Genomic DNA, 26,575 nt, shown 5'->3' with positions numbered 1-26,575 from the left:
TACATCTCTGTGTTTCAGCCGGACAGGCCATAATGTTTAGACTGTTTAGAGTTGTATTTGTGTGAGAAACTTCAGCATAGCAAGTATGTGAACAGCGAATGATATAAGAACGATACTATCAGTGGACTGTATTTATTATATAAACTTCTAATTTTAGCATCGCGAATCCAGACTGATAACCACTGTTTTTGTCAGTGTACGATTTTTCTGATTGATACATTCAAGATATTATTTCGTCAAGGGCATGGTTGCGCACTGGAAAAATATCGATCTTTGATAATGATGTAGTTTTATAGGATAATAAAACTTGAAAACTCTTTTTGTGTCTCGTTTCACTTACAGCCTGAAAATCTCGCATGATCATTGAACTCCCCTCACGGAAAAAAACCCCAAAACCCTCAACTCATAGATAATGCTAATTTCCCATAAGAAAAAAGTTAGGGGTACGAATTTACACCCAAGTGGGGTTTTTTTCCGTGAGGGTCCTGCAGGCATTTTACACGTGTATTCTGTAGTGAATATTTGTATAAGTAAACTTTTAGAACATTTCTTAGACAAATTTTCTAACAAAAATATACTAACATACGATGTATCGATTGCTCAACTTTTATAGCTTTAGCCACGACCTCTTTGTAAGCTTATAGCTCCTATCGCAGTGACATGGATGTATTATCGAACGAAGGCTATAACATGTAACAGCTACTTTGTATAAGCAAAATGCGTATAAAACAACCACCACCAGTTTTCTACTAATTCTAAGATAGATGGTATGTACACGTGACAGTATAAATTGTTATCTGGTATCGTGGATATTCGACTATCAATTACAGTTTGATGTACCTCGTTCAGTTCGAGGATACAAAATTACATATTCAGTGGTCGGTAAACAAGTTGTTCATTATTTATTGTGTGAAAATTTTTCAACGTAACATCGCCGAATATTTTGACAAAAACCAGTTGATCGAGTCCCTGCGATGAAATTTTATGCGGTTGTGATAATTGCACAAACGGAGAAAGATCGTGTCTGAAACTCGACTATAAAATCAAGGTTCTACTGTATAGATGTATGCAATTTGCAAGAAATTTCGTGCGACATCACGGCTGACCTTCGACTCGATTTCCAAGACACCTCTGGCGAGATGCCAATCTCTTAGAAATAAAATATCCGTAGCGTAAGGTATGAACGATAGGTTCATTGAGTTCATTCACCCAACGTATGGCGCAAGGAACGTGACACGTGAATGGACGGAAAGTCACTCCCACGTGAATTTAGTACAGGGTCAGTGGACCCGGTCTTTTATACTTGATGAAATCCCAGTACTGATTCGGCACTGTTTATCAGCGTGGATAATCTTCCAACGCGTCGTATCAAATTTGATCTCTAGAATCTTCTAATCGTCTGTGAAGTGGCTGATTTCTTCAACACTGTATAAATAGCTGATGCATACGATTTTCCAACATATCGGAGTGCGCACTTACATTCATGCAATCAATCGACGGATCAAGTATCGACACGTGATCAAAAATCGGGGCAGGTTGTATATTGCGGATGATTCTTTCACGCGTTCAAACGTTTTCGCGTAAGTCTCACGCGCATTAAGCATTACAGAAAACGGCGCAGCGAGTTGAGAGCCGCTGCTGGAAGGGTTGAATGGTCACAAAATCGAGGGTTGCGTTCAGCGACACCTCTGAGCGGGTTGTCGAAGCGCAAGAGTCGAGAAGTTTCCGATTCGCCGGCTCGACGTCGCGTTTTCACATTTTTTATCCCGCATACATGCCGGCCGTAATAATCATTGTGAAATTTGATTTAACGTAGTTAAATTTGTTCGCGGAAGAAAAATTACCCCGCGTCAAGATGGACGGCGTCAATGTACGTATAAAAGCTGTAATATTCGCACCGTATTGATCGTGAACTCTTCCTTTTAACTTGGGAAATTGAACCGAGTGGCATTCAGAGGGCTGTGCGGCACGTGACTTCACAAGCGAAAAGACACGCCTTCCGCAAACTTTGTCAAATATCGATTTCATTCTTCCATCATGGGTGCAAAATTTTCTTCCGATGTTTTTTCCCCACTTTATACCCCTCCAATGTTCACACCCTTAACGAATTTATTCTTATTATCATTAATTGTCAAATGAACGACGGGGCTGAATTTGGTTATAAACATACACTGTCTTTAACTTATTTTTGAATCATCACCAAAGATGGCGTTCCGTACTTTTCACCCGTTCCCAGTGGTGCTCATATATTCTATTATAGAATCTTGGTGATCTTCATCGGTGCTCATATATTATATATGCATACCATGAACTTTGCGCGAACAATTTCTACCTTATCAGTCACGCATCCATACTCGTTCAATGTGCATTCATTTGTTACTTTTATCTTTGTTTATGCAATTTACAAACGGGATTTTAATCCTTTTTTTATTCAAGAAACAATGTTCAAAGTAGGTACACCTGTGTCTATTCGGGTTTTCGCACCCTACGTCACAAAAAGTGACGTCATATCGAAGATGAACATCCAAAGACATTGGATTTGCAACTAATTATTAGAATGTATCAAGAGTTGAACCCCATGTGTTCAGCGTGATATTTAGAATTTCATATTATCCAAGAATTATTGCGAAGGGTGCGACTAACGATAAACTAAATAAGCAGTGAATTTTACTTCTTGGATGTTTGCACGTCAGTTAATTTCACTAGATTTTTGTATATGAAAAGCCTGCCTTAAGGGACGCATCCGTCTTTCAGCGATCGCAACCAGAAAGCATTCGATGTTTTTATAATCGTTAAAGAATTACGAAATTCTACGTCGTAAATGATGAATTTGCAGAATTTGAACTGGGAGAACATATAAAATTATGTTTTACAATAGAGAGAAAACTCAGTTTCATTTTCAAAAAAAAAAAAAACAGTTCATAGCCTATTACAGAAACGGTAAGAAATATACTGATAATTTTTTCAAACGTTTCAAAGACTTCATCTGCAGTCTCGATTCCAAGACTTCTGAAATACTTCGACAGCAAAATTTGAAGTGTGTAAGGGTAACAAAAAAACAATCGCGTACGGCAACCAACAAATTTTTAAAGTATACGAACGAAATTGAATAATTTGAGGGACGAGTAATATCAAATCAATCACTTTTATCAATCACGAGTACGCTTCTGAATTGTGATAGTATAGAAATATCATTGAAACAGAAGGAAAAATGTAGTTCCGAAGGCAGGGTGCAGGTCAAAAATTTGAAGACATACCTATACCATAAACGTAAAACCTTGATCATTCATTGAATTCCTCCAAAGAAGAAGAAGAAGAAGAAGAAGAAGAAGAAGAAGAAGTAGTCCTTGATCGTCGATCGGTTTCCTTTCCTTGAAAGATATTATGGAAAATTGTGGCAATTTAGCAGATTGCTCAAGGTGGTTAAAGCCGTGGCGATGAGCGTCTAGACTGCAGAGATGCCGGTGCAGGAGGCAGTCCTTCTGGTTGATGTTGAGTTAACAATTCCGGGAGTGTAAGAGAGAGCCGCCGATCTCTCGGTTGCAGGAGTCAGAGTATTTTTTGGTCCGAGAAAACCAGTCGCATTTTTTCGCACCGCTGAAACTAGCGGGACGACTTCGCTATAAATAGACTTGATTATGCAGGTCCCATGTAGCCAAGTAGCTAAAAGGGTCGTGTCAGGGACGTCAGGGCCCGCCGAAGAATTTTAATGCACTAAAACGAGCCTCGCCGACGCGACGCGACGCTCTCGTCCATCTCCCCTGCTTTAAAGTATGATCGACAACTTCTCGATCATACGTCGAACGCGCGAAATACGGCCTCGAAATGCGAGGAAAAGGTCGGAAGGAAAGGTTATTCGAAGTAAGATCGCGACAATCGAGACCTGCAGCCAATCCGCGATCGCGGTATTCAGAAAATTACACACACAGATTCGATCGCATTTTTATTACTCGGTTTTTAAACTTCGATTTCTTAGATTCAAAGATTTTGACGATTGTTTTTCTTCTTCTTCTTCTTTTTTTTTTATGTTCAAACATTTATATCAACTCGCTGGTCAAGCAATACAAAAATTCAGATAATCATTGTCTCATCTTCTAGAAATAACCCTTTTGAACGAATCGCATCAGAGTTTCTGTTCGTAAAAACAGTCCACGAAAACGAAACTGTGAAAAATAAATTTATTACATTTTGTCTCGGCATGAATGTCACTGTGATTAATTCCTGGTGACGAATAATTGTAAAATCTCGATATGAATTTCCGGGAATATTTTGTGTCGCTGTAATCAAGAGTCGCTGTGTCTTTTCTCTGTTTATCGAAATAAAAATCCTCAAAAACTTGTTTTTACCGATGCAAGCTCTGCGGCAATCATATCGTTTCTCAAGTAATCCTGAAATTGATTTTCGATAATTTTACTTTTCACTACCCATAGGATTCGGGTTTTTAACTATATTGAAGCGATTCAACGCGTATAACTTATGGAAGTCGTCCACACCACTAGACAAAAATTAGCACATTAAAAGTACAGATAGAACGTTAATTTGAAATTTACACTGTTAGAAATGCGGTGTTAAATGTAACACCGAAAATATTCTATAGAAGTCCAACATCATTTCGGTGTTGATTTTAAGACCACTTGGTGTCAACAATCGAACGACTTACACCGATGATGTTTAATTTTAGACTAATCGCTGTTGACTTTTGTTGACACCGTGAAATTTCTGACGATGTATCTAATCAACGCGACTGCGACCACGACGTTGAGATACAGTGGTGAAGCGTAACCATCACTGGAATTCCAACGCCACGCATGTTATTTCACATGACTATTATTTTTTTTCCCCTATTTAGCATAATCTTTTACATTGCATAAGAGTTCAAAGCAAGGAAAAACCAAAGTTTAAGAAAATAAAACTTAAAAAATAAAACATAAAACAGTTGCCAAATTTTCGTCAAAACGTAGAAAGTATAGCTTGGTTTACTGAAACTACGTTGTCACGATGATTCGAGTTATGAGGATTTCGTTACACAATAGTCAAGGCAAAATTCACTCGTTCTCATTTGGAGTCGCTAAATTTTTACTAACTTTTTTTCTTATCTTAGAAATTATCTTAGATCTTATAACTATCTAGAATATTATTTTCCTAGCAATTGCGAACGTAATATCTGACATCTACATTCATCTTAAAAAAAAAGAAGAAACTCTTTATCGCATGGACTTTCATTTTAATCATACGCGTACCACTAAATGATACAATATTTGATTTTCCATCGTAAAATTTCTCAGAGCCGTAATAAATCATCACTCAAGTTCGTGTGAATGATAATTGTACTTGAAAATACTTTTCATAACAGATGCAGTTATTTTATTTATTTATTTCTTTTTTTTATCGTACTTTGCGACTGTCTATAGGTACAGCAAAAGTTACAATCGCGATTTGAAATATCTCCAAAGTTAAAATTACGTTACACCTCTGGTTTATAGTATATTATTATAACGTTTCTACTGGCAGATATCAATATAATCGCAAAAATTGTCAATCAACAATTGAATGGTGGCGGAAAAAAGCTGAATGATAACGCATTTTCAGAAAATCCAATCCCCAGAAACGACTGCAAAAATATATGCAATCTAACTTCATGTAGACAATTGGCTCATTATTTGCGAGTCGACTGGACTTTTCCCGTCTTCTATAAATGTTTGCCCTGCAGCTATTTCTGTACACCATATAAATTTTCTAATAACATCGCTGATACTTGGGGATGAAAACACATCGCGTTCCTGATTAATAAATCAGTCCGATAAGATAATTGTATGTGTGTGTGTGTGTGTGTGTGTGTGTGTGTGTGTGTATATTCATCAGTAACACGTATAACTTATAACGTTATCGCTGCAGAATTAAGTAATAAACCATTCTTCAGGAAATTCCCCTTCATGATAATTTCTATAAGAAAAAAGTATCGAGATGCTAAACTCTGCTCTTTTTCTATACAAACATCGACGTACATGTGTAATGTATAAGAACAAAAATGAAAAACTAAATCTCTGATAGAGTCTGCAGGTTGAAAACAAATTTCAATTAATATAATAATAATTTGAAAGATTGATTCTATTTAGCTTGTTTATCAATTACTATATTTTTATAAATAAACATATTGCCATTTTTCAACAAAATTAATCAACTCTCGTACAAAGGTTTCAAGTCAGTCTCGTTCTAAATACGGTCACAACTTCCAACCGCTTTGAAAAGTGATAATGTTCTTTACTGTATTTTTATTTTCTTTTTATCTCTTGTTTGCAAAAATTCCACACGCCGATAGGCTGCACGTTTCGTTACGCAGCCGGGAAAGGGATAGCAAGGAATTTGAATACCCGACTGGACTGCCTTGTCGGGGCCGCGAACATTAACTCCGTTCGGTCCGAACCGGCAAGGTGCAAAACGACTAGATCCCATTAACTAAAATGTATTTTTAGCCCATCTAAATATCTGCAGTGGCTGCATCCAGTCTCGAATTGCGAACAAGAGGGATAAGAGGGATAAACTAGAGAATCCGCTTATAGTTAAATTATACGTGAGGTATGTAACATCGTTTCCCACGAGATTTAATTATTCCACTTTCGTATATTCGTAGAATAATTTGTTTTTCCGCTTGACAATAATTTATAAAATTCGATGCATAAGTGGGGACAAGAACTCGTTGAGTTTAATACGTTAGACGACAATAATTTGTAGAATAATTTAAATGAATTGCAATTTAATGGTAAAACTACTGAATAAATAATGTAGGGATAGTCAAGAGTCAAACGAAAACTGTTGGGTGCCGGCGATAATAGAAATATATCTATTATGCTAATAACGATATTCAAATTATACATAGAACAAGCGAACGTTGTTCGAAACAAACAATTAAATTAACCAATCCAGCAGTAACACGTTCAACAATTTCAACAATAATCGCGCTTTACTAATGAATATTTTCTTTTGAGTATTATGGGACGTCTTCGCCGTTTCGCGTTTACGAAAAGTACCAATCTTATTCTTCGCACTTGTGAATCTTACTTACTTTTTCTTCGCTACTCGATCACCCAGGGATCGTACGAATCACAAGGTACGAAGTGATCCTTGACGGTAACAAATATCGTAATTCAATAAATAATTATTTTGTTGTATGCAATTTGTTTCAAAGCCTCGTTTTCGTTCAGACCGACACTGGAAGTAGGCTGAAATTTGAATTACAACAATGAAATGGTAAAAAATCCGTTAGCCTTTATGCATTAATTTTCGATCAGTTCCAAAAGCTGACTTATAAATATAACGAAAGCGCGTTTCAAGCTTGAAATTCGACTATTTAAAATACTTAAAACCCATTATATATTTCGTACGAATCGCTATCGCAAAAGTGCTAGATAATTTTCCAACAACAATAAAAATGATAAAAATGTACGACGTGGACGCGGCGCAACGTCCGTCAGGAAAAGTGCGGTAGGTACGATAAATGCGGCGACGCCACCGCATAGAAATATTTTTCGATTCAGGGCTGATATTTAACACATATATAGGTATATAATAAAAGTTGCGAGCTCTCTTGGCGCATGAGCTTACACGCATGCCGACAAGCTCCGATCCGCGCCAGATGCAAGCGTCAGTCGACGTCTAAACGCCGTCAAGCGCGAACGTCGAATTGGTGAAATACCTGACGTGTGTATTTGTGAGGTGAAATTTCAGGTATTTTTGAGAGACCAATTTTAAAAATAACTCCTCTCTTTATCTCCACTTAATTCTAGGCGCGAGTCGAGGGATTTTATTTCACTCAATTGTTTTCCTTCTCTCTCTTCCAATCTTAACTCGGTTCGGGGGAATTTTTGTTCTATTTAATCGTTTTAAATATATATGTATGCATCATAGGTAATTCGTATTATTACATTTAACCATACCGTGTATGGAGAAATGAAAGATAAACCGACATCCTGAATTTTGAATCGATCCTTCTTTTTTGTTTCATTTTACACCTACTTCAATGTGGACAAATTCATTCGTGAACGTATTGTAATCCGTTTTCTGCCCTGAAATCTGCAAATTCATCGAATTTCCAGATACCGTTGTTTTGACAGCAAAAATTTTGAACCAAGTCTTTTGGGCTTATTCAAGTTTTTAATTCTGTAATGATTCGCTGGCACGAAACGCAAACTTTATTGAAATATCAAAGAGAAACATATACTAGGGTGGTCCTTGTTTAGGGTGTCGACGAATCCCCCTCTCCCCCCAAATCAACTTCAAATAATTAAAAAACAATTGCCTCATTTTTACAGATTTTTACCAACAGGGTGGGTTTCCGCATTTAAAATACACGTATTTCGGACACGATCTCGGTATTGTATTTTATTGTAAGAATAATTGTGTTAAAAAAAAATCCTCAACTACGAGATCTTAGTCGGCATTAGTGCTACTGTCTGAGAAAAAATTCACATCATCTTACCAGGCAGTTCCGACGAATTGCACACCCTCGAAATCTGACTTTTATTTTTGCTTAGACGAAGTGCAATTCGTCCAGATTCCCTCGTACGATGGTGTGAATTTTTTCTCAGACAGTAGCACTAATGCCCACTAAAACTTTGCGGTTCCGAATTTTTTTGAACATTATTACTCCTACGATAAAATGTATACTGAGCATGTAGATAAACCCACCCTGTTGGCGGAAGGAGTTAGAGTTGAAATAAAGAATCTGAAAAAATTAGGCGGTTGTTTTTGAATTATTTAAGGTCTATTTGACATAAGAACTACCCTAATATATACGTATTGGCGAAAAATGTGAATAATTGATTCACAGTTTGACACCTTAGATACACAACATATACATATAGTATATACGTTATATTTGTATAAAAGATAATATTCAAAGGTTTTCTCATCTTCACGAATGACCGTTAAATTTATAAACTATTAAAAGATCGAATAAGTTTTACGTGCATACGCCGTTTAACTTACACGTCGGTATTTCAAATTCAAATGTACACATCGCAGTGATCAAGCATGCGCGTTATAGGTACACGTATTATACCTATACGCCGGTGTCGTAAAATCTATGCAGTATACATGCATGGTATGCATGCATGTGTGTACCTATACGGTTGAACATCGAACGATGAATGGAATTGAACCTACACTCTGTGACTCGAGTTCTGCGTGCACGGCTGTCTGGACAATTGACACGAATAAATCTATTAACAAGTGGCTATATCGCATAATACACACACGTCCACACGTGGTGCAGAATTGAAACGTTTCTGAGTCGTCGATGTATTTAATATTACGTATAGCGCAAGTATCACTCCATTATCGACAAAGTTTACCGACCCGCCAACGTCTACGAAAGCTTACAATACCATTATATGCTGTAATATGCAAAAACATAATTTCATATTCACGTGGTCGACAAACTCGATTATACGTATCGTGTAGCATCGCTGGTTGAGGTTGAAGTTCAGTAGTATAAAGGACTAAATGAATCTGCACGAGACATTATAATCCTAGGTTTCAATAGCTCGACCCCAATTTACAGCTGTCTCTTTTGATTCCGTAACATCGTCGTCGAATCATCGACCAGACAATTTATGACGTACGTAAGTTTGAAAGGCAAGGAAAAGGAAAAAATCAACGCAATTTTAACCCGTAAACTCTGATCGTGCAAAATAAAATTTTAGGCGATACATCGAAGAAGAGAATTAGAATCGTACTATCGTATCTCGAGTTTAACGAAAATTCTACCAATGAACGGAAGTCTTCGTTTCCGGTTACAAGTCGTTACTGCACGTTGCTATCACCGCGGGCACGTGACATCAATTAAGAGTGATTTGTTATCTCGTTGCGCAGGTCCGCAGGCCTGACGCTCTAAAAAAATTTATCACCACTTCAACTCTCGACTAATCCATTCGGCTAAATCTTCGGCTTTACTTATAGTACAACACACGTAGAGTGCGTATTATATTATTTAATGAATGGATGAATAATGATCTCTTACTCAATCGGGCACATCTGATTTTTAATCTTTTTTTCGTTTTTGATCGAATTTATGATGGATGATTGTTAGTAAAATTTTTTTTCGTGTTTACAGCTGCCAGCGGATCAGTTTGTGTCTTAAATAATATACTCCTGGAACTCTTTAGTTGATATTTAATAGGGACCCAATGTAATGGGAAATGTGTAAATATTGAATAAAATATTGAAATCTGAGTGAGAAAATGTTTTTCATGTATTTTAATTAAATAATAATCAGAAAACCCGTTAGACGTCCCTATATGTATATATATATATATGTATATATGTATTATATCACTCGAAAGTGATACGTTCCGACTTTTATAACCTCTCGATTATTAAATTTCCAGTCAAATAATCTTGCGAATTATATACTATGTATAAATAGCCGGGATTGTTATTTTATTACCAGTGTAGAGTGTGCTTTTCACGAGGTTGTGACGCATGACGTCATGATTTACGACGAGTTTAAAAGCAGAACATACAACGTTTTTCATACACCAGCTATATCACAAATCAGACTTTGAACTTATAATCAAACACGAATGTCATTACCAAATCTTCCCTCTTCATCCAAGTGTTTTTTCTTTTTATGTTCTTCTTATGAATCACGTCAGACCCGCCACAAAGAGTTTTAATTATAAGGCAATTCCAAATTTCGGTTAACATTTCAATGATGAGATAAAATACATCGAACCGATATGATATTATTCTTTCTGTTTACCGTATTGCAATTCTTAGTTAGTAAGACGAAGATTTTCTGTTCCAGGATTCGAACGTTTCCGAAGAAGCGGAAGCGAATCCTCGACTCTCTGTACGGTCCGATTTCAAGGAAATTGATAACACTAGCGAAGTATGTATAACTAATGATGTCGTAGCGAAGACTGAGGAAGCTTTGAGAGCAAACGAACGCGTGAAGCGATCGGAAGAGGTTGAAAAATTTGATGAAAGTGGTGAACAAGTGCCGTTGATAATAATCGTCGACTCGCCCATCGCAAATTCGGACTCTAAGGAACCGTTCTGCAAAGAGAAATTAATTCCGCAAAACGGTACAATATCAGCCCCATCGGAGGGAAATTTTCAAAACGGAATATCGGAGGAGGGAAAAGCGAAGAAGAAAAATATGGCCTACGACGACGTGATTTTGCACATGGGTGAATTTGGACGATACCAAAAGAGGATATACCTGCTTTTGTGCCTGCCAGCGATATCCTGCGCCTTTCATAAAATGAGCGGTGTTTTTCTTGGCGCGAAGACTGACTTCCGGTGTCTGAGACCTAACGAATATCCGGAAAACGCGACCCTGGACTTACCCGACAATATTATGAATATGACCTACCCGTGGGACAACAAAACCAAGACCTTTTCACAGTGCGAAAGATACGACATAGATTTTTCAGAAGATTACTATCAGTCCGGTGCGAATGTTACCTTCAATGCCTCAGTTGTCGAGTGCGACTCCTTTGTTTACAATAAAACAGTGTACGCACTCACGACCACGACTCAGGTGAGAGTTGCTACTTAAAGCATATATCCGCAGACTCGTTTACATAATTCATAACAGCATACCGAGAAGCTTCGAAGAACGATTGAGAATTTCAGCAACAAACAGTGAAGGAGGGACTTTGACTTCCATCGTTCCATCGTACCGCCAATTAACACGTTCCTTTGCCGACTTTCCTGTTTCAGTGGAACCTGGTCTGCAAAAAGGCATGGCTTAGAGCAACGGGTGACTCGTTATTCATGGTGGGAGTTATGGTGGGTTCAATGATATTCGGTGCACTCTCCGACAGCTACGGTCGAAGACCAATATTCTTCTTGTCGCTGGTGATACAATTAGTCGGTGGCATAATTGTCGCCCTGTGCCCCGAGTACATTTCGTATGTAATCTTCAGATTGATTCTGGGTTCAACAACCAGCGGGGTGTTTCTGGTGGCTTATGTTATCGGTAAGGACGAGTTCATGCCTTTCGCCTCTCTCTCTTTCTCTTTCACGGTGAATAGAGAATAGTTTCGAAACCTGCACGGCACGATCCAATTCTGATTTATAAAACATTGTTCGTGTTTCAGCGCTCGAAATGGTCGGACCAAAGAAACGATTGGTAGCCGGCGTTGGTTGCCAACTCTTTTTCACCACTGGGTACATCCTCGTTGCCGGTTTTGCCTACCACATTACCGATTGGAGATATCTGCAGATCGCCATCACCATCCCGAGTCTGGCATTCCTCGTCTATTGGTGGTAAGCGCGTTTTTGCACGAAGAGAAATTTCCAGTTGTGGTTACCCTAAGGAGATTAACTGGTCTCATTTTTTACATATACTTGTTGGTACGAAGTGAAAATCGGTTTTCTCACTGTAATTGAAAAATCTAGCATCTGTTACCGGTACTTACTAATACTTTATACAACAATGAATTGATGTTGACGCTTTAATCGTCACAAAAAAAAAAGAAAAAGATGCTACAAGCTAAAGAAACAGATTCGATCTTGCAATAACCCAAATGTACCGTATTGACTGGTATAATCGCGACAAACGGTCACCTGGACCAAATTTTCTTACAACTCTAACGACATCTTAACCGCTATTACAACGAAACCCATCTTGCACATAATTATCTTACTGCCGATAGGTTTATTCCCGAATCCGCCCGATGGCTGCTGACCAAAGGACGCGTGGAGGAGGCGAAGGACTTACTCCAGAAGGCATCCGCGGAGAACGGTGTAGACCTACCAAAAGACACTTTGGATAATTTGCTGACGAGCGACAGCGACAGCAAGCCAGATATGAACGAGCCGACGTTGCTCGACCTCTTCAGATATCCGAATTTGCGGAACAAAAGCCTGTTGCTTTTCTTCAACTGGTCAGAACTTTATCCGTATTTCCGATTGAACGCGCTAGAACAACGTCACGACGTTTTATCGAAATCGAATGTATTGGTAATCAATTTGTTCCCCCTTTCCGCTTCCACAGGTTTGTAAACAGTGGTACGTATTACGGACTGTCTTGGAACACTTCCAATCTCGGAGGTAACGATTACGTGAATTTTTTAATTGGTGGCCTCGTTGAAGTACCAGCTTACACATTCCTACTTTTCACGTTAAACAGATGGGGAAGAAAGATTATTTTATGCGGTTGTATGTTACTCGCCGGGACGTCGTTGCTCCTGACATTAATTGTTCCAGCGAGTGAGTAGCGTTATACCAGGCTTGACAATTGCGATCCTCATCCGAGATCCTATTTCATATCCTTCCTTGTAATTTCACCGTGCAGATATGCCGTGGATGGTCACGCTTTTCGCGATGCTGGGAAAATTGGCAATCACATCCTCTTACGGTGCCGTTTACGTATTTACTGCCGAACAGTTTCCCACTGTGATTAGAAACGTCGGTCTTGGAGCTTGTTCGACCTTTGCCCGGATAGGGGGAGTCATAGCACCGTACATCAACCACTTGGTAAGTGATTCAACTGCAACGATATTACTCGACGATTCCTCCTCGATTCTCACGCCGGTTTCTCGTTACGCTTACAGTCGGAAATTTGGACACCTTTACCGATGGTTATTTTTGGCGTCTGCGCACTGATTGGCGGAATAATGTCACTGCTTCTCCCGGAAACGCTGAACAAAAAGTTACCAGAATCGATACAGGACGGTGAACAATTCGGAAAGTACGTATTCAGGCCACCAGTCAAGTCATTGTTGAGGAAGCCAAGAAATTGGGTTCGGTCGACGAGTTAATCACTCGTGAAATCTGGTGTACCATTTTCCGGAAATCTTGTGAAATCTCTTGAAATCTTCTGAAATATTTTGTAATCTCTGAAATTTCCCTTTGAAAAAATTCTTTAAAATCTCATAACGTCTCTTGTAAACTTTTGATATCCTTTGAAATCCCCGAAATCTTTTGAAGTTTTCTGACATCTCTTAAGATCCTCGAAATATTTTGAAATCCTTGAAATTTTATTTTGAAAAATCCTTCGAAATCCCATGAAGTCTTTTATAATCTTTCGAAATCTTTTGAAATCATTTGAAATCCGTGAAATCTTGAAATCACGTGTACATCAAATCGATAAGTGATTAAAACCGATCCCTCGGCTTCGGGGAAAATGAGCATAAAATTTTTTTCATATCCTCACGTTTCTAGTCAATGAACGTAAACACATTGGATGTCCGAGAACCGGTTAGTGTTTGAGATACTGATATTCAACGTTCAATTATCGATAGACGTGTTTTTCGCAGTGATTCATCGACTGCCGTTCCTTAAAATGAAAACAGGATAGCGCAAGAGATTATTGTAATAACAAAATGCGAAAAATATTGAAATATCGAAGAGTTAAAATAATAATTACCATCTGAAATCGCTTGAATTCACGAGTTTGTCTATTTTAGGAAGATACGCGGTGATGACGAGGAAGACGTGAAACAGATGACTGATATTGAGATAATGAAACCGTTGAAGACCCAAGGAAACGGAGTGTATAACGAGAAACAAAACGGATGATATTGCAAACGGTGAAGTTGCGCACAGCAGAATCGATACGATGTATAAATGGACATCAGTTTCCATCCACCGATGTCAACGACAACGTTAAACTAATTCTACGATCAATAATGCCGTCCGCATAATTTCGTGGAATTAGTTACCGCCTCTTTGTGGTTTTCGCAAAGTGCGCCAACCGCGAGAGGCATGAAACTTATATTTATTATATCTAGTTAATGATTCCGGTGTACGGAACTCTAGCAGATTTTGATACTGTTTTTAATGCCTATTTTTTATCGTCATCTTTTTTTTCCTTATTACAATCAGCGAGAATCAGGGTCCATTTTTGAGGTTTACGTACAAATATCTTTCTTACGGTATCTTAGAATCGATATGCACGTGAAATCGATCTTACTTGTCGAAAAATTAAATAGCGGCTGAACTATACGTGGTAAAAGTTGGAAGCAATGAGTGAAATTGAGAGGAAAATACTCCCATTGATATATAAATGAAACCAATTGCAATTACTTCGTGGACAAATATGACTGTGTTAAACCACACAAAAATCACAACGTATGTTGAAAATCTTCAATTGTCAGCTACATTAATAATTTTTCGCGATTTCAACTCCATGAGTTACAGGACTTTTCGAGCATTCTCGACTTACGTTTAGACTTATATAAACAGCTATGTAATCTGAATTGAGAATTCCTGGACGAGTACCGCATCTTTTCCTTTTTGGTTACACCGCGACATTCCTATCAGTATACAACCCATTACGATCAATTGTGTACCTATAAGTTAAGTCTATAATTATTAGGTCCATTGATGGGGAGGAGGAAAAGAATACGAAAGAAGCTAACAAGGGAGCAATTTTTTATAATCCTCTTTATTGGATAATTAGAAATACGTCTCGTACATTCGCATCGTGCTAATTTTCTATAATTTCTTGACCGACACGTCTGATCAGGAGTGAAATCGATGGTCGGTCTTGTATTCTTTAACAAAAATCTGAGCGAAACTTGACGAGTAAAAAATTACGCCGCGTTAGGAAATTAACTCCGCTTGAAGTGGTATAATTGGTTAATATCTGAAACATGTTTTTGTCGTATGCAAAAATTTTTAATTTACACAAACGATAGAATAACTAAATAACGCGTCAAATGGATAGCCAATAACCTATCGCACAGGTAACTATAATAGTCCCTTAATCCTCACACATGGTATATCGCCTATTTATAATTTTTGTCGACACTTGTTACAATAGCGATTGACGCAGCGTGACACTGTAAAATATACTTAATTATTGTGTAGGAGTTTTCGCTCCGGTGGATGCTGTACTCAGACTTTTTCATTCAATTCAATGTATACAGGTGTCACCAATATGTTTCAATAAATTAATTAGTACTGAAGTAACATTTGTCACACGTATATAAAAACCTGATTCCAGCCTAGGTTGTTATTCAACACTGAAGTGACGGCTCATCCGTGCAATATCTCCTTGGAATCAGGGGTAATGTTAAATTTTCGAAAATATTTGTCGCAGTCCGAATCACAAAGGTATTGAAAAAAAATTTCATATTTCTCAAGTGTAATTCGATTACTCGTCAAATATCATTGCAAAAAAAAAAAACGAACGACTGAATGAATGAATTATTTGTTACTCACAAAAGAAAAGTTTTTGGTTCGGGAGTTGAGAACTTAATACTTAGAAAATTATATGCTGTTACAGAAATACGCGTTAAATATTATGCGAATAGCTTGAAGGCTTGTAGATTTTACGGTAACCTGCGAGGAATTCTTAACCCTATTTCTTTCCAGCTCCCAAAATCGTTGCGTTATTTAATTTTCATCGAATTCGCTTCAGCTATTCTAAATGCAAATGCATGTCGATAATATTTGTTAATTTAATTCCTATGTCCAAATTTTGTTTATCTCTCATTCCACAATAACGTACCAAACTGATGACATCAAGTTTTATCAGTTCCTTGGTTACAGAGATCGGTTAACAAGATCCGTATGAATAAAGGATTGCGGCATTATCTCGTGGATGGATTCGCGGAATGAATGAAAGGCAGAACTTACGTTCAATACCTGGACTTCTATTTCCATCGCCATTCGCGTACGCTCAGGAACAATACCGCTTAAATTTGCAATGCAAAGTTTTTGCAGTGTAGCTAACTACAGACATGGATAACCGACGATGCCGATGCGGCAAAATTTTTTGTTACCCGTGTCGTACGATCGTGGAGTATCTGCGCTTTTTTTCCTATTCTCACATTGCAGGCATTCGGTAAAGTGTTGGCAACTTTGAAACGTCAGAGGTGCCTGCGTTCATGTTCCGTGATCCCAGGAATGGTCCCACCTCGACCATCCTTCGTACATTTATTCCCCCACCTATTCGAAGTCGAGGTCCTCCGGGGTTTTCCAATAATCGGAGTTTGTTTTCCTTGAGACTCCGGTCACGTTGCATTGATATAAATCAAGGTAGGTTTTGCGATAATCGTGCAGAGTTGCGAGAACCGTCGGCGTCCGGAGGTGAAAACGAGTGAGTGCAGTTTTGTCTCTGCGAAATTCAATTTCAACAGAGTTGACGATATTTTACAAAGTACGATAAGAAAATACACATACGATTTCATCTTGTTCCATGAAAAATGGAAGGATGTGAAATTATAGACTATTTGTTGCTTCTTCAAAGCAAAATCCATCGATCATTACTTTCTTTTCAAATAATTATTCAACTTCCCGGTTTCTCTGTTTACAGAGAAAGAAGGAAATTATTATATTGAAAAGTTGAATTTTCCCTTGATCACCACGTTTTGAAGTTTATTGTAGTATCACCTCTAATTATTTTCAGATAGACGTGTGTTTGTGTACGTATGTAATCGATTACTTTGACAAATTTAAATTTTGCAAATCTGACTTTTGATTCGTGATCACCGATCGATAAAATCTTATGGTACCAATTATAATCCGAGTCCACTCATTCATCCTAAAGATATCATAATTTTTATTTTATTTTTTACAATATTGTTATTTAAGTAATTCAAAAAGTAGCGATCCGATCAAAGCCAAAATCCAATTGGTTCTAAGTTTAGAAAAGTCGCGTCGATTGAGCCCAAAATCATTGAAATCCGTCAACTCGTTCTGGAGCTTTTTTTTTCCTGCGTTTTCGTACGTAAAGTTATCGTTTCTTCGACAGTGGAAAAAAGACATCCGCGTGTAAAAGTGAACAAGTTTTTTACCCTAGTGATAAAAATAATAATTACTAAAAGGAACAGCCGTATATTTATCATTTCATACATGTATTCTATACATGTTAATGCACAAATGCGGAGGATTTTCAGTCGATCTTTGGTGAATCAAAGATAACTTTAGGTTTACTCGAAAGTCCCTTTTTTTCACTTTTTCGACCTATCATGTCAATGAGAATATTCTATAGATCCATATACAACAATTCAGCATTCCCTGTATCAAGAACAAAAAAACTCTCACTGTATTCCTGATCGTTCATTGTCGATATCCTGTTTGTTGTTCACCATTCTTACACTTCTGGACAAATGAAAATACGAATCTAAACAACTAGTGGCCATGTGTTTTCATCAATTTTCATACGGATCGAATCAACGAAGATTAGTACGAAGAAGTAAATGTTATCCGACTCGATTGTAAAAATAAAATCGTGAATAAATCAGATACGCGTTGAGTAAATGTCAACACTTTATCCCATTGCTGTCGATATTGCAAATTTATCTGCTACCTCTGCGCGCTGAACTAAAAAACCGTAATCCTAGTGGCGAACAGAATTAGCTTACAACCGGTTTTAGATTGTTCGAGTAAATATATCAAGAATAAGTTCTTGAGACATGGTTAGTTTCTTTGGGACATAAATAAAATGGGCAAAAAATAATTGACAAGAAAAGTCTACGTTCTAGGAGTTATTTAGTGTTTAATTTCGTACTGAGAAAAACGCGCGGGTAGCATATGTAGGTAATAATATGTGGAAATATAATACGATGAAATACCCCCTTCGCCTAATCACCAGCGAAATTTGCTGTACTTACGTGTTGAGCATAGCCGATTAGGTAAACACACAAGCACCGATTCGAGGAAGAATCAGAAACTATTCCGATAAGCCAATTATCCATCGGTGAATTATTACAACTATCAGGTAAAGCAAATGTATGATACCTGAACATTACAGAAGCAGTCGAGTTTCCTTGTACGTAATACCCTGAATACATTGGACTAATACTTTGCCGTTTTACTATGCATAAATTGAATTGCCTGCAAACAAGTTTTGACTGCGTCTCACTTTTTACACGCAACGTAATTCCTGTACATTTAGTCACAACGCACAACGTTACGGAACGTTCTCGGATATTATACGTCTATTAACCTGGGACTCGGTGCATTGTTCAAAATTGGTATTACAGAACTGCAGTTGCGTCGAACTTGAAGAAGGATATCTATTCTTAAACCTTATGCGGATAATTCGTAAGGTTAAAAACAAAAATAAAAAAATATCGTTACGTTAGTTCGATTCCGCGTTTTTTCGCATCCCCTGGCAAAATATTAGGAATGATATTTTCCGTCTCAAAGTTTAATTTATAAAAAGTTTTAATTTGTAAACGGAGAGTAGCGTGAAATCACTCATGTTTCCTAATATGCCTAATATCAGGAAGAATTGAATTGGTAATTTCGAAGGTAATGATGAGAAAAATGTAACCAGATTTTTTCTATTACGAAACACAAGAATAGACTGAATTGAAATAATATAGAAGATATGGAATTCCTGGGTCCTACATTGCGTTTTTGATCGCCTGCATCTATTATCGTGAAAAAATAAAGCACTATTATAAGATTTATAATAATAAGATTTATTATAAAAGCTGGTTGATATTGAAGCATGAAAAATTTACAAGTATGTGAGGAAGCAACGAAGTCATACCCCGTACCTAATTTCTTTGAAACACTTGACAAGACTTCACCTACGGTAAACACGTCGCACAATTTGCGAACACATGTCGATCCGGGATATTATTTGTGTGTTCACTCATCCGAAGGGCAGCGTTGCGTCACGATGATGCGGTCGATAGTATTCATCATGTGGGAGGAGAATCGATTCTACGAGAATTAGTTCTACGGGAAAACTGTTCTACAGAATATATTTTACAGAAATATTTTTCTACGCAAAGGAATTCGAGATTCGCATCAGAAATAATTCTGCACTATTTATTCTACAGGAAAATTGTTCTGCTAAATATTTTTCAACAGAATATTTAACGTAGCCCTCTAGTTTCATATATCCAACACAATACCCATTCGACATAACACAAATTCAACGCAAATAATTTAAATTGAATTAGATTAGATAGAATGAAATAAAATTAGATCAAAACGTACGAAATCCACGATTAAATGTATGATTTTGACGATTCGGTGATTGTTCAGAATGCGCGTTGTGTCAAAGACAATCTGTAGTACAAAAATAATGCGTAAAAAAATTTATCTAGAAAAATATTCCGGAGAATAATTATCCGGTGGAATAATTCATGCAGAATTATTTCTGATATGAATCTCGAGTTTCTTTCCTTCTACGAAATGAGTCTTTAGAACATATTCTGTGCAAGGTTTTTTCTGTAGAACTGGATTTCTGTAGAATCGAACCACATTCATCACATGACACGAAACATGCGTCTGTGTCTTGATTAAAGAAACTATTAGATAGAATTCTACCTTGAATTGTCAACGTAACATTGTGTGATTTAGAACAGCTGCGGTACAGTTGATTAAATTTCAGAAAATGTACAATAATTTGAAACCAGGTATTTTCGTCGTCAACGATACCGGATATCAAATTTCAATATACACAAAAACTTTGATTCTGCTATTACTTAATCTCGTTCTGGTAGAAATGAGAATAATGCAGATACCGATGACACACTTCCGATCAAGTGCATCACTTCATTGACGTCGAATGGTCTTTCACCGGATAAATTAATTTTCAAAGTGAGAAGTATATAGTTGTTCTATTGCGTTAACTATAAATTCATCGGAACGATTATGCAATGGTACAAGGTTGCAAATTGTGCTAAATGAAAAATTTATTACATTAGCTAGCCACTTATTAGCACATTATTAGCCGTTTAATAGTATTGAACACGATGCATAGAGTCATCTCAAATAACTCGGGTGTCATTATAATTTTATCGACAAAGTTCTGTCCATAGTTCTTCATTTCACTGCCGTTCTCATAAGATACAATTAATAGCAAGTGTATAGTTCCATTATTTTCATACATCTCAATGTATAATTGACTTCTGTCAATCAAAAATGAAAATTTTATTATTTACTTTTGTTTTGAAAAAACTTGAAACGACCATAAGCGCCACGTTAAAAATCCAATTTTCCAAAAAATCCTTTTCGCGTTTTCGGTCAGTCATTTGGTCTGATATTCAACAAAGGGATTCAAATAAGGAATTCACTTCGTTCCTATTAACAGTCACTTCAAGTCCCATATACAGCAAAGGGCTTTAGATTGACCAAGGAATTACCTTAACGTAAGATTAGCGGAGAACGGCGAATGAAGAAGTTCGGAACGTCTGATTGACACTGCGCTAACGGTAACAACCGGACTTCGAAAATCTATGACTGCAGTGATAATAGTAGGAATGTACCAATATGTTCCCTTACGATGCGATAAAACTGGAAACATTGTTATGCGAATTACAAAATTTTTTTGTAATTTTTCCACACGTGTAATCACACCTTTCGTTTCGTATTCCAGGAGATAAGGTTTTCCGAAGAAGTTTGGCAGTGCAAATTGGTATCGAAGACTTCCCATCGTTCCAATACCTGCAGAGTCGTGCAATAGAGATCAAACGCCTGTTAAAGTTTCTTCGAATACGGTGACAAACTATCGAAAGCTCATCAATTGCTCGATTAAAAGATAAATAAATCTGAGTAAAATCGCCAAAAATGGGTTACGATGACGTTATTTCACACATGGGAGAATTCGGACGATACCAACGTAGGATATATTTCACTTTGTGCCTGCCAGCGATATGTTGCGCCTTCCACAAGATGGGTGGAGTATTTTTGGCGGCGAAAACAGACTTCAGATGTATGCTACCAAACGAGAATCCAGAAAATGCAACGTTCTATCTGTCACCGGACATCATAAATATGAGATACCCGTGGGATAACAAAACTGAAAGCTGGTCACGGTGCGAGAGATACGATAACACCGAATTTGCCGATCAAGGTGGAAATGTATCAAGGCAACTGACCGTAGTGGAATGCGACTCTTTCGTGTATGACAAAAGTCAGTACGCGCTGACGGCAACAACCGAGGTAATGTCAAATTTTATCTGTCCATCTTATCTATCCTAGGTTATCTTTCGTCACTTTAGATTGAATATATAACGCGCTATTTTTAGTGGAATCTGGTTTGCAACAAGGGGTGGTTAAGGGCCATCGGTGACTCAATTTTCATGGTTGGAGTGATGCTGGGTTCGATGATTTTCGGCGGACTATCCGACAGATACGGTCGCCGTGCTGCCTTCTTTTCAGCATTGATCACGCAACTGATCGGTGGAATACTCGTTACCGTTTCGCCGGAGTACGTTTCGTACATGATCTCAAGAATGATAGTAGGATCGACAACGAGTGGGGTGTTTTTAGTAGCTTACGTTATCGGTGAGAACTCTTTATTCCACATTTCCAACGCTTTCAAATCACGTTCACGATTGGAAAATTGCTAGTGTTGCTCCTCGAACAATACTTATACATTATAAAGTGATCGGGCCGCGTCGTGTCTTGTTCATTATAGCGCATATCGGTAAGACGTGTCACATTATTCTGACTTGAATTGCTTTATTATAATCGTTAGCACTCGAAATGGTTGGTCCAAAGAAGAGACTGGCAGCTGGGATGGGATGTCAACTATTTTTCACATCGGGTTACATCCTGACAGCTGGACTTGCGTACTTTTTCACGAATTGGAGAACGTTACAGGTAGTATTCACCATTCCCAGCATCGTGTTCCTCGCTTACTGGTGGTAAGAATCTATCCAACTCCATCGAGAACAATAATACATGTCTCCTCCGAGGATACTTGACTGAACTTGTAATGAATGTCACAGGTTTATACCTGAATCTGCCCGATGGCTGCTGACCAAGGGTCGAGTGGAGGACGCTAAGGATCTGCTTCAGAACGCGTCGCTGAAGAATGGGGTTGCACTGACTCGCGATACTTTGGACAGTTTGATAAACAGTGAAAGTGACACGTCAAAGCAGGATATTGAAAAGGCGTCGATGATCGATCTCCTGTGATATCCAAACCTAAGGAAAAAGAGCCTGCTGCTTTTCTTCACTTGGTAGGAAGTTGATCTTTCACAGCGACTAAGCGATGATGACATGTTTCTACGTGTGCTGTTTTGCCGATTATTAAAGGTCGTTCGTTCGTTCGTCTGATTTTCAGGTTCGTGAACAGCTGTACCTACTACGGACTATCCTGGAACACTTCCAACCTCGGTGGTAACGAGTTCGTCAACTTCGGCATTGCTGCGTCTGTGGAAGTGCCGGCCTACTTGTTCCTGCTATTCACGTTGGACAAATGGGGAAGAAAAGTCATACTCTGCGGATGCATGCTGATCGCTGGGATAGCGTTGCTTCTTACGGTGTTAGTTCCTGCTGGTGAGTCGAACGCAAGTCAACCGCGTATAATTACGATTGATACATCATTTTTTCCACCCTGACTGGAAGACGTTTGATTGCCTGGTGTTAAAATTGGCAAGAAAAAATTTGAATTCAACGTATCTAGTAGCGGAGTGTTTCAGTCCCTGAAACTCATGAAACAGTATGAAATAAAGCTTCTAAACCGTATTATATAACCGATCTGATTCCAGGTATGCCATGGTTGGTGGTAGTTTGTGCAATGTCGGGGAAACTAGCGATCACCTCGTCGTACGGTGCAGTCTACGTAGTAGCGGCAGAACAATTCCCTACCGCTTTAAGAAATATCGGTCTCGGAGCATGTTCGTTTTCCGCTAGAATTGGCGGGATAATAGCACCATACATTAATCACTTGGTGAGATTCAGAATTAGTCAGAGGCTAACGAGTATTATCGATCCGTTGAGGATGATGTTACATTTTCGGTCGCGAATCGTGAACTCACATTTCTATTCACAGGCTGAAGTGTGGGCACCATTGCCGCTTGTAATTTTTGGCTCATGCTCATTCCTCGCCGGCCTCCTGTCACTCTACCTCCCAGAAACATTGAACGCGAAATTGCCTGAGTCTATACAGGATGGCGAACACTTTGGAAAGTATGTTCTTTCTTATTACTTTCTATGCGAAGCCAGAAATTTTGCCATACACGGTGTAAACACTGTTACTCTACGTGTACATGTTTTGACAAGATATTTTGCTATTTCAGGAAGAAAACCAGGAGTCCACAAGGCGTCGAAAAATTGAAAGACATTGAAGTCATGAAGGCGTTAACATTGCCGTCAAAGATTGTTATAAACGAGAAGCAGAATACATTGTATTAATCTTTTAAATAACTCTGCTCGACATAGCCAAACCAAAGACGAAACAAACAACAAAACTTGATTATATGACTATTCTTGAAATTTCCAATAGGAGATTGGATTTATACCATATTGCTCAAACTTGACATGATGGATTACAAACACTCCTGCAGGTCGTTTCAGAAAAGTCTCAATATTTATAAAGCTTGGGCTGAGACCTCAGAGCGCGAAAAATTTCTGGATTCGTGTTTTAAAGCAAATGTGATTCTATATTATCTTATGTATTATAGTATCTTTTAAGAAACCCGTTGAAATGTTAAATACTGTAGATATAAGACGATGATTAACTAATAAGTGTAAACGAATAGTATTTAGCTCTTAGAAAATACAGTTACTCTAGCGTTACATAGGACGATTGTAATTTATTTATCTTTAGTGGTTAACGGTGCGGAATATCTGCACTGTCAATATCTTCCGCATACTGCACCGTACTAACAGACAAGTATAAAAACTATAAAGACAGATTGAACATACGTACAGACACTTGCGGAGGTTGAAACGGTTTTTATACGCTATATTTTAAAATAAACTTCCGCGAACGTACGTACTATACAACATAGAGTATCAATAAATGGTAGCTATTTTTCAATTAACAATAAGCAGTTATTTACCTCACGAATCCGAGGGTATTCTAAAGGGATAATGTTTACGCTTAACTGTTTCGGACGCGCACTATATTTGCTCTAATACTAATATAAAAACATTCATCAACGATACCAGAAAATGACACTTCATTCCGATTATACAGCTGGTGTGTTATACAACATGTTTCCATTGTTCCGACTTCTTCGACTCAGCGACAATGTTACAGTTTACTATTAAGAATTTCGCTTCCGATCTTTTGGAATAATCGAATAAGAGAGAAATGGTTGCCCGTAAATGTTACCGACAAGGGATGTTGACGGTAAATCGAAGCACATCACATGGTAAGTACCTAGGTAAACACGCGGTGGACTGAACACGTTAGAATTCGTGGTGAGCCACCACTAATTTCACGATTAGCGGTTATAGTATGTTCCACCAAGTGAGGTGAATGCCACGAGTTAAATGTAATTCGTAGTATCGTCGTCCAGTTTCTTACGATCACATGTTCAAACCAATTTTGACAATCATGTATCCCAGCCTCCGACAATTTCGTCGTCTCCCCAGATACAAGAAAATTCTGAAATACTTCTACATACGTGTATAATCAAATTTCGAGATTGATATAAAACTGGATGTACTTGACTGGTACTGCGGAGCATTATTCCCTAGATCTATTCAAATTGACGTCTTTCCGCTTCGCCCACGTATACAGCTATCAAGATGATTGGTCCTAAGACGACAGCAGCCATTAGAATCAGCATAGAACTGTCTTTCACTGCGGGATAGAGTCTCATTGTAGGTTCATATTACACACTTCATCATAAAGTGGAGAATCTTGCAGGTTGATACTGCTTACTTTATTTCCATGTTGGTTGTAACACGAATCACGATTGCGTTATCATACTGGATTGGCCCTTGACATTCCCGCCTCAATACTTCACTTACTATTACAATCAGATGCGTTGGGCTTCGCCTTTTGTTCGCTCTTTCGTAGGATAGGAGAAATAACGGTACCTTCCATCAATTATCTAGTAAGTTCAATTATAGTCCTTCAAATTTCCAATTGTCAGCTTGGCATGCAAACAAAACAGCCGTGAATTAAGATATGTTTAATCCTCTCAAGGCCTTTGTTCGATATTATCAGGCTTCATACTGCAGCTGGCTTCAAGTTGTACATAGTTGAGTGAATTCCACTGGAATTATCAGTAAAAACTGAACTCAGCATTAAACAATCGAGTGATATTGTCGTCACGGTGCCGTTACGAGCATAAGATGAACCTATATACATAAATAGGATTTGCCGCATGAATAATTAGTGCATTTATAAATTAGCTGAGAGTATGCTGAGATGATATCTGAAATGTAAATAAAGTATTCCCAATAATATGAAGTGATGTTCTATTCTTGTAAAAATGTTTTATACGAATTATGATAAATATCGTACTGTAATAACGATGATATATTCGTAAGCAACAATATTCTATTGTTTTAGGGATCATGACATAATCGGTGACTTAACGACGTCAAGGGCAAATGTACCGAAGAACGGCGTTAGACCAAGTTTACTTTCGTAAATGTGGAACTTAGAGCACAATAAATGATATTTACATTCAGACAGATACGTATGCAATTACATGGTTATCAACGATGATTTATTACCCTTCTAGTCTGGAGACTCGTATATTTTCACGCTCGAACATGATGAAATGTTCACTCGGTACTTTCGCTTCTACACTTCGTCAAGCTATCTGCAAAGGGTAAGATGAACGTTATTTTGTCAAACTTCGTTAACCGATTACCGTTTACCCCCGAATTAAATATCGCGAACCACTTCCCTGTGACGTTGCGCAACATTCGACAAGTACAACATGGCCAGTTTGGTGAT

At 37.9% G+C, this 26,575-nt stretch overlaps 2 protein-coding genes and 1 long non-coding RNA gene across 4 annotated transcripts; 2 read left to right on the top strand and 1 right to left on the bottom strand.

Moving 5' to 3' along the window:
• The first annotated feature begins 1,755 nt into the window (after positions 1–1,755).
• LOC124221260 (organic cation transporter protein-like) lies at positions 1,756–15,924 on the top strand. Of its 2 annotated transcripts, none has more exons than XM_046631067.2 (9): positions 1,756–1,870; positions 10,805–11,542; positions 11,725–11,983; positions 12,105–12,273; positions 12,663–12,893; positions 13,004–13,218; positions 13,304–13,485; positions 13,563–13,699; positions 14,418–15,924. In XM_046631067.2, exons 1-9 carry the CDS (start codon positions 1,856–1,858, stop codon positions 14,527–14,529), a joined length of 2,058 nt encoding a protein of 685 aa, XP_046487023.1. In that variant the 5' UTR covers positions 1,756–1,855; the 3' UTR covers positions 14,530–15,924. The 2 variants fall into 2 exon arrangements, with proteins under 2 accessions (XP_046487023.1, XP_046487033.1); XM_046631077.1 differs by lacking the exon at positions 1,756–1,870 and adding an exon at positions 7,624–7,725.
• LOC138190826 (uncharacterized) lies at positions 15,259–18,717 on the bottom strand. Its single transcript, XR_011176928.1, has 2 exons — positions 18,573–18,717; positions 15,259–17,074 (listed from the first exon to the last, which is right to left on the bottom strand). It is a non-coding gene; the product is annotated as an uncharacterized lncRNA (long non-coding RNA).
• Positions 17,017–26,305, top strand: LOC124218102 (organic cation transporter protein-like). Its single transcript, XM_069135325.1, is given in 9 exon segments — positions 17,017–17,116; positions 21,299–21,864; positions 21,951–22,209; positions 22,403–22,571; positions 22,656–22,889; positions 22,994–23,208; positions 23,421–23,602; positions 23,705–23,841; positions 23,952–26,305. Coding segments are annotated over 8 exon segments (1,686 nt in total). The 5' UTR covers positions 17,017–17,116; positions 21,299–21,489; the 3' UTR covers positions 24,067–26,305.
• The last annotated feature ends 270 nt before the right edge of the window (positions 26,306–26,575 follow it).

This window comes from Neodiprion pinetum, chromosome 1 (assembly GCF_021155775.2).
Source record: "Neodiprion pinetum isolate iyNeoPine1 chromosome 1, iyNeoPine1.2, whole genome shotgun sequence".
In the NCBI taxonomy this organism is placed as follows: Eukaryota; Metazoa; Arthropoda; class Insecta; order Hymenoptera; family Diprionidae; genus Neodiprion; species Neodiprion pinetum.
This window is presented reverse-complemented; position numbering and strand designations above follow the sequence as displayed.